An 11,713-nucleotide genomic window follows, 5' to 3' on the forward strand; every position below is an offset into this window, starting at 1 on the left:
TGACGACCATGCTCTGCAGGATGTCCACACACTAACCCTTGCTGAAACGTTCATGGACGAAGACAACATAACACTACATTGGCGAGGTGTTTCATGCTATAGTAGAAAGAAAGAGTGTTCCAAGAATAAGAAGGAAAAAGTACTAAAGCGGCCAAGTGGTCCATGGTGTTGGAGAAGGAAAGAGGGTTTAAAAAGTAAAGCAAAAAAATAAAGGAAGAGTATTATAGGAAATAATCATGAAAGAGAATTATATCCGGCGAGGAAGGAGGAAGAAAAAGATGAGGTGTTGCTGACAAACACATTTATGTTGACGTGTTGCTGGTTGGCACCAATGAAACGGATTGGCGAAGAGACTAGGAGTAGAAGATGTTGGGAAGGACAAGAAAGAGAAGAACGGCAAGTATCCCTTCTAGCAATGATAGGTGTGTGAGCCGGAGGTGGAGCTTATTGGTCATCCGCCTCCCATGTTAGTGTGCATTTACAAAGTATCCCTTCTAGCAACGAGGAAGATGTAGGGAAGGACAAGGAATACCTTCAGCTTGCCACGTCTCCCACGTCAGTATGCATTTGCAGGTCAAATGGATCTTTGATAATGATCTCTATAGTTATTTGTCGTTTTGTGTTAATAGTATGTGTTAGTTTAACAGACTTTATTATACTATAAATATGAAAAGAAATTCATCTCTGTCAAAACGCATGGCGAAGGTGAGTTGGGTATCATCCGGTTTTAAATGAAAGGGCTCCAGCAAGAAATGTGCGGCTACGGCAGGAAACCGAACGGGAAGAGAATGGTCCGATGGGAAAAAGAAAAGATGCGTCATGGGGTGAGGGTTTTGTGTTAGAGCCGCGTGTTGGAGATAGCATGGCAGATAATCCGGACAACCACATTTCTCCCTCACGTATGGTCTAGATTGGGGAATCCAAACTGCGCATACGGTTCAATTTTGATTAGTCTACTGGGCACCCATTTGATGTCCGAACATGCCGACATATGAGAAAGAAATGAGCTTTTTTCTTTGCGGGGGAAAGCATTCATTAAACAAGTGGTAACATTTTTACAATCATCTGTAATGATAGTGCTAATCTCCGGTGGTACATTTGCTAGCCAACACGCTGTGTGATGATGTGCACGTCCTATCGCAGCCATGGCATGTCCAGCTTTCTTCTGCAATCGGCTAATCTTACGGACTTCAGTTTGCCGCTCCTTAAGCAGGTCAGAGATTTCTCTTACTTGATGCATGTTCCTGAAACGATCAGATTCCCCGGCCTTGAGCAGTGCGATGATCTCCGCGCAATCAGTTTCCACCACCAGCAGGGCCTGGGACCAGTGAAGGGCTAGCTTGACCCCCTCCTCGCACGCGGCCAGCTCGGCCTCGAGAGGACCGGGACAGCAGAAGAGCCAATGGGAAGCGGCGAAGATTACTTGGCCTGCATGGTCACGTAAAATCATACCTGCTCCCGCTTCGCCCTCTGCTGCAACAAAAGAACCATGAAAATTGAGCTTAACATGTCCTACTGGCGAGGGATCCCAGTTAACAGCAGCAACATGCCGTTCTGGGCTTGTTTCAAAAAAAAAAACATGTCGTTCTGGAGTAGCAGCGCTCATAGTAGCATATGCACTGAGGTCAGCGGGGAATTTTCCTTTAGTAACATCTGCATTGGGATAGTATTTGATCATGAACAGAGACTCTGCATACTCACACAAGAATCGTTTAGATGCTTCAACCGGGATCATTGGCTTGTCATGGGTTAATTCATTGTGCACATGCCACACGCGCCACAACATCATCAGGACTAATAAGCGTTGTGTTTCACTGATTTGTTGGAGGAGCATCAACAACCAGTCCGGTTCAGCGTTTCTGAGTACATCATCAGGTGGAAGATGCCAAACACTTCTCATTCCAGTCCATAGGTTTCGAGCATAGGTGCAGCGAATGAGTGCATGATGGACTGTTTCATCCTCTTGTCCGCGGATCGTGCACATTCCATCCGACTCCATGTGTCGTCGTTGCATGTTTACCTGGGTAGCAAGCGCCTCCCGAGATGCTTTCAAGCAAAAACATACTTTAGGCGGGGCTCCACAACTCCACGGCAGCTTCCAAGCCGGTGTTGATCCATCAGGTCTGCTACTTGATTCCCCAATACCTTGCTGAGCCATGGTCTCATCTCGAGCCATATTGTACGCTGACCTAACAGAGAAATGACCATGCTTGTACGGGTGCCCCGCGATTGTGTCTACTCCCAGCCGGCGAGAGGGTTTAATTTTCAGAATCTCTACGATGTCCATTGGCAGAAAATGTTGCGTCAGGAGGTCTGAGTTCCATGTTCCATCAGCAGTCAGAAGATCAGCTACCCACTTTAGCCTGCATCGGCGTTTTTGCGTGATCGGTTTGAAAGATACACCCCTCGGAATCCAGGGGTCTCGCCAAATCCGGATGTTTGTTCCGTTCCCGACACGCCAGATGTAACCTTTCTTCACCAACTCGAGCCTATGTTCAATTGCAAGCCATGTGGCCGAGCCATTCCCTGTGAACACTGTATCTGTAAGATTGCCGGAGGGATAATACTTGGCTCGCAGAACTTGTGCACAAAAAACTGTTTGGGAACTCAATGAGTCGCCACGCTTGGCGTGCCAACAAGGTCTGGTTGAACAGGCGGAGATCTTTGAATCCCGTTCCTCCTCTTCCTTTTGGGCGTAACATGTTGTCCCAACTGACCCAGTGTGTTTTTCGCTTGCCCTTCTCTGCACCCCACCAAAAGCGACGAATCATCCTTGTTAACTCCTCACACAGTCCTGCTGGTACCTTAAAGACACTCATAATATAGATTGGGAGAGCTTGAGCAACCGCTTTAATTTTTATCTCCTTTCCACCCAAAGAGAAGTGGTTATCACCCCACTCCATTGGGCTTTTTGCTAATTTCTCCTGAAGACTTTTTAATTTCCCTTTGCTCATTCTACCGTCTGGTGTTGGTAGTTCAAGATATCTAGCTTCAAAAGTAGTTTGTGAAATCTGCAAAGTACCTTTAATGTTCTCCTGGATTGCATTTTGACATGCAGGACTGAACAAGATTGAGCACTTGTGTGGGTTAATGACTTGGCATGTACAATTAGCATACACTTGCAGAACTTGTTTCACTCTCTCTGCTTGCCCCAATTCCGCCTTAAAAAAAGCAACGTATCATCTGCGAAGAGTAAATGAGAAATTCCCGGTGCTCTCCGACAGACTTTCAACGGGGTGATGGTGCCTTGGGTTGCTTCACGTTGCAATAATGCAGATAGACCGTCAGCAACAAACAAAAACAGGAAAGGGGATAGTGGATCACCTTGGCGTAGACCTCTTGATGGGGAGAACGAATCAAGCAGGGTTCCATTAAATTTTACGGAGTAGCTCACCGAGGTCACACAAGACATTATCCAATTTACCCATCAAGGAGCGAAAGCCAAACATTGCATCGTTCTTATGAGAAAATCTCAATCAACTCTATCATAAGCCTTGGATAAATCCAATTTATACGCACAAAAAGAGTCCTTTTCCTTTTTGCAATGCTCTATTGTATGAAAACATTCAAAAGCCACTAATGGATTATCAGTGATCATACATCCGGGAACAAAGGCACTCTGATTTAGAGATATGATATCATCGAGCAATGGACAAAGTCTGTTCACCAGACATTTTGCCACTATTTTATACAACACGGAGCACAAGCTAATGGGTCTGAATTCCTTAAGTGTTTTCGGCTGATCAGACTTAGGAATTAACAGAATTGCAGTGGCGTTTGTCTCTGATGGCATATGTCCAGTATCAAAGAAGAGCCTTACGGCAGCAACAACGGTGTCCTTTAGTACAGCCCAATTTCTTTGATAGAAATGAGCCGGAAACCGCCCGGCCCCAGTGCTTTTAGGGGGGCTATTTGGAATAGTGTGTCTGCAATTTCTTTCTCCGAGAAATCTTTACATAGCAATTCGTTCATCTCATCCGTTACCTTCTTTTGCACAAGGGAAACAATCTCATCTGCACAAAGACGGGTCCTGAGTGAACAGCTCCTTAAAGAATGATGATGCCATCAGCTCCATAACCGACGGTGTGTCCTGCCAGACCCCTTCATCATCTCTCAATTTTTTGATTTTATTCTACGTGCTCGCCAGACCGATCTGTTGTGGAAGAACTTCATATTTCTGTCGCCGGCCTTCAGCCAGTAACACAGGATCGCTGCAACCATAGAAGTTCTCCCTCACGTATGGTCTAGATTGGCGAATCCAAACTACGCATACGGTTCAATTTTGCTTGGTCTACTTGGGCACCCATTTGATGTCCAAACATGCCGACATATGAGAAAGAAATGAGCTTTGACCTTGGGAATGACTTTATTCATTTGTTTGATTGTTTATTTATATACGACATCCTCTTTTTTTTTGGTGGGGTTACACGACATCTTTGTTGATCTATGTCAAACAATTGGCCAAAAACGTCGCTGATGACTAGGTAGCTCTGACTTCTCCCTTAGGGACATATCCATGTCTTTCTGGATGAGCAGGCACTGGGAGTCCAGGAGTTAAGGCAGGCGAGTGGTGATGAGGTCGCCGCCCGGCCAAGGTTACTCAGGCCAGGTACATCATTTTTGCTCGGACAATTTAGCAAGAACAAAATCATGGTTTGATGAGGTCGCCACTCGGAGTACCAATAGTAAATAAGCATGAAACAGTCACAACTTCCAACGAGTAACGAGCACCATAAAATACCATCACGCTGCGGCTACTATTTTTCTTCGTTCTCTCTACAATCACCTTCCTGTGTGATGGCAAGTAGAAGTGTGGGAACGCATGGAGATTGCAAAGCCGAGGTTCCATTACAGTTACCATAACCTTTTGACTCCGAGAGAGAATCATGCGACGCCTGACTTACATCAACAACGATGCTTCGACTCTAGCGGAAGAGTCTAGGAACGGATCGCTTTGGGATCTTCCCTTCAAGCTTCAATCTTCTGTATGCTTCTCTGATGTGGCAAGGCCTGATGGGTCCAGAATCTTTCCTTTCACTCATAACTATTCTTGCTGCAATATGCAGGTTCAATTGTTTAGAATCATAACAAAGGAAACCATCCTACCAACAGTTTACTAACAAACAACAGGTGTTTCACATATTATACATATCTTGAACCGAGGAACAGAAATTACTTTTGGCAGGGATAACTACAGTCTACAGAAGGCTAACTATTAACATAACAGTTCAAGAAACATTAAAAAAACAGATTAGTTGCTTGCCATGCCAACACGTAAGCAAAAAACTTCGATGGTTCCACAAGGAACAATGTAGATAAGCAAACTACTATGAACTTGCCTGTTTCAATGACCTCGCCGACAAACATCTTTGCTATTCCTGATACTACAATGGTGGTTGGCATAGATATCTTTTGACTGCCAGTGATACTCGCCAATAGCTGCAAAAATAAATAAACTAACAAGTCAATTATAAATATCTAAGCACACACTGATTTGATCCACTAATGAGAAAATACATCAAACACTCGTGCCTGCCACAGTGCCACCAATTAAGCATATTATACACCTGATGACTCCAGGTACATGGTCACCATCCAACAACAACAACAACAACAACAACAACAACAACAACAACAACAACAACAACAAAGCTTTTAGTCCCAAACAAGCTGGGGCAGGCTAGAGCTGAAACCCATAAGGTCTCGCAACCAACTCATGGTTCTGGCACAAGAAACATAAAGCTAGTTCTTTGGTGATACTCGAATCCTTCAGATCTCTCTTTACAAACTCCTCTGCCCGACCTCTCTTGACATTATCAGCGCGCTTTAGCCATGCATATCCGCTATGCACTGGAGCTTCTGGAGGCATGCGTTGAATATGCCCAAACCATGTCAGACGATGTTGGACAAGCTTCTCTTCAATCGATGCTACCCCAACTCATGTATATCATCATTCCAAACCCGGTCCTTTGTGTGGCTACACATCCATCTCAACATGCACATCTCCGCTACACCTAACTGTTAAACATGTTGCCTTTTAGTCGGCCAACACTCAACGCCATACAACATTGCGGGTCGAATCGCCGTCCTATAGAACCTGCCTTTTAGCTTTTATGACACCTTGTCACAGAGAACGCCAGAAGCTTGGTGCTACTTCAGCCATCTGGCTTTGATTCGATGGTTCACATCTTCATCGATATCCCCATCCTTCGGCATCATTGACCCCTAATATCAAAAGGTGCCCTTCTGAGAGGCACCACCTGGCCATCAAGGCTAACCTCCTCCTCCTCATGCCTATTAGTACTAGAACCACACCTCATGTACTCGGTTTTAGTTCTACTAAGCTGAAAACCTTTCGATTCCAAGGTTTGTCTCCATAGCTCTAACTTCCTAATTCCTATTAACCCACGACCGACTAGCATCGGCTAGCACCACATCATCCACAAAGAGCATACACAATGGGATATCTCCTTGCATATCCCCTGTGACCTTATCGATCACAAAAGCAAAAATATAAGGGTTCAAAGCTGACCTCTGGTGCAGTCCTATTTTAATCCGGAAGTCATCAGTGTTGTCATCACTTGTTCAAACACTTGTCACAACATTATCGTACATGTCCTTGATGAGGGTAATGTACTTTGTTGGGACTTTGACATTCCGTGATATTCTATCATAGGCCTTCTCCAAGTCAATGAACACCATATGCAAATCATTTTGCTCCTTTATCTCTCCATAAGTTGTCGTACCAAGAAAATGGCTTCCGTTGTCAACCTCCCAAGCATGAAACCAAACTGATTTTTGGTCATGCTTGTCATTCTTCTTAAACGGTGCTCAATGAATCTCTCCCATAGCTTCATTGTACGGCTCATCAGCTTAATTCCACGGTAATTAGTACAACTATGAACATCCATCCCCTTGTTCTTGAAGATTAGTACTAATATACTCCGTCTCCATTCTTCTAGCATCTTGTTTGCTAGAAAAATGAGGTTGAAAAGCTTAGTTAGCCATACTATCGCTATGTCTCCAAGGCTTCTCCACACAATGGGGATACAATCACGGCCCATAGCTATGCCTCCTTTCATCCTTTTTAAAGCCTCCTTGACCTCAAGACTACTGGATTCGCCGCACAAAACGCCTACTAGTATCATCACAGGAGACGTCCAGTTCAATGGTAGAGCTCTCATTCTCCCCATTCAACAACTTGTCAAAGTACCCCGCCATCTATGCTTAATCTCCTCATCCTTCTCCAAGAGCTGGTCTCCTCCGTCCTTGATGCATTTGATGACTTGGTCGACATCCCTCGTCTTCCTCCCTCAAATCTTAGCCATCTTATAGATGTCCCTTTCGCCTTTCTTCGTGTCTAAGCGCTGGTAGAGGTCCTCATACGCCCAACCCCTTGCATCACTCACAGCTCGCTTTGCGGCCTTCCTTGCCACCTTGCGCTTCTCTATATTGTCTACACACTACACTCCTATCCAGGTAAGGAGTCTGAAACAAACTTTCTTTTCCTTAATACCCTTCTAGACATCATCGTTTCACCACCAGGTATCTTTAGCTTCACTTCGACTTCCCTTGGACATTGCAAACTTCTCTGAGGCCACCTTACAAATGCAAGTCGCCATCTTCATCCACATATTGTCTGCATCACCTCCTTTCTCCCAAGGGCCCTCCTTAAAGGCCCTCTCCTTGAACGCCTGAGCTACCTCCCCCTTGAGCTTCCACCACTTCGTTCTAGCGACTTTGGCACGCTTATCCCACTGGACACGAATCCGAAAGCGAAGTCAGCCACCACAAGCGTATGCTGAGGCAACACTCTCTTCAGGTATCACCTTACAAGCTAGGCAAGCAGGCCCGTCTTCTCTTTTCGAGAGGATGAAATCAATATGGCTAGAGTGCTAACCACTACTAAAAGTCACTAGATGTGATTCCCTTTTTTTAAAGAGGGTGTTAGCTACGATCATGTCATAAGCTAGAGCAAAGCTTAAGACATCTTCTCCTTCTTGGTTCCTGACGCCATAGTCAAAGCCCCCATGCACCCCTTCAAAACTAAACCTGTTCATACCCCGACCGGGTTTCGGGCCAGGCTTGTTAAAGCCTCAAGCAAAAAACCCAAGCCAAGACCCGACCCGAAGCACATGAACAGTGTCATTTTCAATTAAAATAACTGTATTCAGGATACTAAAACATTTGTTGCCATTACGGGCTTTCGGGTGGGGAAATGGAGCCCGAGCCCGGCCCAGATGTCGGGTTGTCCCTGTCTATGCACATATCTATTCAAAACTTGTGTTAGATGTACCCACATGGCCATTGAGGGTTCCTCTATGAAGAGCTTCTCGCCAACGTGTACACTCCTAACCATGTCCTCTAGGCCTTCCCAGAACTCCCTCTTGGTGTTCTCATTATGTCCTACTTGCGGGGCATACATGCTGATAACATTGAGAACTAAGTCCCCAACTACCAGCTTCACCAAGATAATCCGGTTCCCATGCCTCTTGATGTCTACCATTCCATACTTGAGGCTCTTGTTGATCAAGATGCCTACTCCATTTCTGTTTGTTGCAACCGTCCCCTGTACTAAAACTTGAAGCCGGTATCCTCCACCTCCTTCGTCTTTTGTCCCCTCCATTTGGTTTCTTGGACGCAGAGGATATCAACACCTCTTCTCACCATTGTATCAACTAGCTACCGAAGGTTACCCTTACCTGTCAAGGACCCTACGTTCCAGTTGCCTAAGCGGATCCTCCTAGGCTCGGCTAGCTTCCTTACCCTTCGCACTCGTCGAGTCAAATGCGAAGACCCTTGCTCATTTTTCACTACACCCTGGCGTCGATGTAGCGCATCACTAAGGATGTGACGACCCGATCCTTGCTCACTTGCCACCGTATCCAGATCAAGATATGGCACACCACCAGGGGGTGACGGCCTGACCGTTGCCCATTTGACACCACACCCGGTTCCGATATGGCGCGTCGCTAAGAGGGTTACACTTACGCCCCGACGATTTTATTTTGGTTTTCATCTCCATAAGAGTGGTTGAGTTTTGACGTTGGCTCGCCAAGCCTATCACAAGGCTATGTTGAAACAACATAGGCGGAAAATATTAGAAGGAAAAGGTTGACCTTTAGAATGATTCTAGTATTATATAAGCCCACTTAGCTGTCAATAACTCAGTATGAACAGATATTTTCAAGTTTTGCTTTAATTTTGAGGAATGTAAGGCATTATAATCACTACAGACAAATGATAATGATATGTAAAAGGAATTAGTCCCCAACTTTGGTGAAAGCAACTATCATTAAGTTTTATCTACACCTACAATCTAGCAAATATAAGACATGTAAGACTATGATATACTAGTATGATTCCAAAAAGGCATTTGACGAAGGAAAGATGTATTAGAAAAATAATAGATGTGCTTTAACAGGCAAACCTATGTATGACAACTCCAGCGAGATGTTAATGAATTAAAGAAAAGAATCCACATTGTAGAGATTAACTCTACCATAAATGCAAAAAAAAAATCTCAAATAAATGCAAAAAATGAGGCTAACTGAGGCAGGTGGGCTTGATACATGTACCAAATTCTTCAATTCATATGATTCAAGTTAACTTCGATAGAAGCAGTCTTACCTTTTTCATGTTAGATTTCTGAAATCCAGATCTCCGAAATGACTCATACCTGTTCATCTGGTCTTCTGTAAATTGGGATAACAAAGCACTACAGATGGAAGCAGTCAGAACTTAATACATAATTTCCATCTAGATGCAATACATGTGCTTTCTATGCAATTTGGAACACAATCGTAGAAGCAAAGAAAGGCCAATTTCTTTAAAGTTGAAGGAGGGGAACAGGAGATCTTTAATAAAAAAGGTCAGGAGGTGGCAATCGAAGCATCGCACATCCCAGGAACTGCAAAAATGCCAATTTGCTATGTCATTATGATTATGCTGCAAACAATTGAGAACATCTTCCTTTCCCAATTCATAGATCATCATCATTTGAACAGGTCCGGCCATCAGATTTACTAACTAGAAGGAGTTACAGGTGAATATTGCTAAAATACTAAAATGTTTGTTCAAACATCTGAATTCGGTAGACAGCTACACGCTCCCTACTACAGTAGTAAATGATATTTATTCGGTCAACTCAGGCCAAATTAGGGTACGCAGACTAGCTGATTCACAAACGCATAAATATTTTATCAGAGAAATAAGCTAGGCAGGTGAAATTTTCAATGAATTTCTATAACCAAAGAAACTAAAGCTAGGTCAAGGATGGGATAGACAGGCACGGACTTCATCTTGGCGAGCTTGTCGGGATCGCTGGTGCCGGAGGGCAGCTTGTCGAGGTCGACCTCCATGGGGTCTTCCTCGTCGTCGTCGTCGTCCTGCTCCTTATGGGCCCGAACCTTGGCCTTCGCCGCCGCCGGGGCGACGGAGGTCGAGGGCGCGGCTGGCGCCGAAGGCCGCGGCCGCGGCGGCGGGGCGCGCGAACCACCGGCACCCGCGCTGCCGTCATAGTCCTCGGCGGTTGTGTGGGGGACCGCTGTGGCAGTGTCCTCCTCGGGCGGCGCCGGCGAATCCGGCGGGGACTCCTGCTCCTCAACGGCCGCCTCGAAGGGGTCCTTCATGGGTCGCCGACGAAACGGAAGACGATTCTGGAACTGCGAGTTGGGGGCAGCGTGGCACCCGGTCCTTCATGGGCTTGCCCGGATTTCGTTTCTCGAAGTCATCCCATGGGTGGGCCTCCACCTATAACGAGAGGCGAGCAAATGCGAAGCGGGCATTTACATGGCAAATCGTATTTGACGCCCGCAGGCGTCAAAAGGATGAGCCTTCGCTGAAGCAAGTCGCCACTTGGGCCGGCCCACGTACGGATTTCGTTCGCTGCTGTTTTCCTTGTTTCTTGCGGGTTTTTTTCGTTTTTCTTCTATGGATTTTTCTTCCAGTTTTTTCACTGTTTCGTAGGTTTTCAGTTGTTTTGTTCAGGTTTTTTATTTTTCTGTTTTGATTCCTTTTTTCCTTTCATTTTCTTTCTTTTATGTTTCCTTTTTATTTTCTGTTTCTGTTCTTCTTCTCATTTATTGTGTATTTGTATAAAAAGTTCACCGTGTGTTACAAAATCTTCAATGTATGAAGAAAATGCTCATCGTATAACATAGTTCACCTTGCACTGTAAAATTGTTCATTGTGTATTACAAAAATGTTCATTGTATATTATTAAATTGTTCAACATATATTAGAAATGTTCATTATGTATTACAAAAATGTCATTGTATATTATTAAATTGTTCAACGTATATTAGAAAATGTTCATTGTGTATTACAGAAATGTTCATTGTATATGATGAAATTGTTCAATGTATATTTAGAAAATGTTCATTGTGTATTTAAGTTTTGTTCATCATATATTAAAAAACTGTTTAACATATACCCATAAAATGTCCATTTTAGTATTTTAAATTTGTTCAGTATTTTTTACAAAAAAGTTAACTGTATTTTAAAATTTCCTCAACGTATATTATATAAATGCTGAACTTTTTCTTAAGGATTTGCCACTGTACGTTCTACTTTAAGACTGGCGCTGCATGTAAAACGTTCGAAGTAGCTAGCTCGGCTGGTTAGAGTCACTGGGATTCGAGCATGACGTGCTAGATGATTGGGCCGGCCCATGTGCGTGTCGCTTCAACGAAGTCGCAAGGATCGTACGCAC

The 11,713-nt window shown here is 44.4% G+C and overlaps 1 protein-coding gene across 1 annotated transcript; it reads right to left on the reverse strand.

Annotated features, from left to right (window-relative positions):
* Positions 1 to 4,690: 4,690 nt before the first annotated feature.
* On the reverse strand, positions 4,691 to 10,712 carry LOC125544548 (transcription initiation factor TFIID subunit 11). Its single transcript, XM_048708278.1, has 4 exons — positions 10,297 to 10,712; positions 9,631 to 9,718; positions 5,340 to 5,439; positions 4,691 to 5,053 (listed from the first exon to the last, which is right to left on the reverse strand). The coding sequence occupies exons 1-4, from the start codon at positions 10,629 to 10,631 to the stop codon at positions 4,926 to 4,928; spliced, it is 651 nt and encodes a 216-aa protein (XP_048564235.1). The 5' UTR covers positions 10,632 to 10,712; the 3' UTR covers positions 4,691 to 4,925.
* Positions 10,713 to 11,713: the final 1,001 nt, after the last annotated feature.

Source organism: Triticum urartu, chromosome 3 (genome assembly GCF_003073215.2).
Source record: "Triticum urartu cultivar G1812 chromosome 3, Tu2.1, whole genome shotgun sequence".
NCBI lineage: Eukaryota > Viridiplantae > Streptophyta > Magnoliopsida > Poales > Poaceae > Triticum > Triticum urartu.

Coding starts and splice junctions, on each gene's coding strand:
- LOC125544548 (XM_048708278.1), bottom strand. CDS start 10,631: ATGAAGGACCCCTTCGAGGCGGCCGTTGAGGAGCAGGAGTCCCCGCCG. Junction 5,440..9,630: donor AGAAATCTAACATGAAAAAG/GTAAGACTGCTT, acceptor TTATTTTTGCAG/CTATTGGCGAGTATCACTGG. Junction 5,054..5,339: donor CGGCGAGGTCATTGAAACAG/GCAAGTTCATAG, acceptor TGCATATTGCAG/CAAGAATAGTTATGAGTGAA.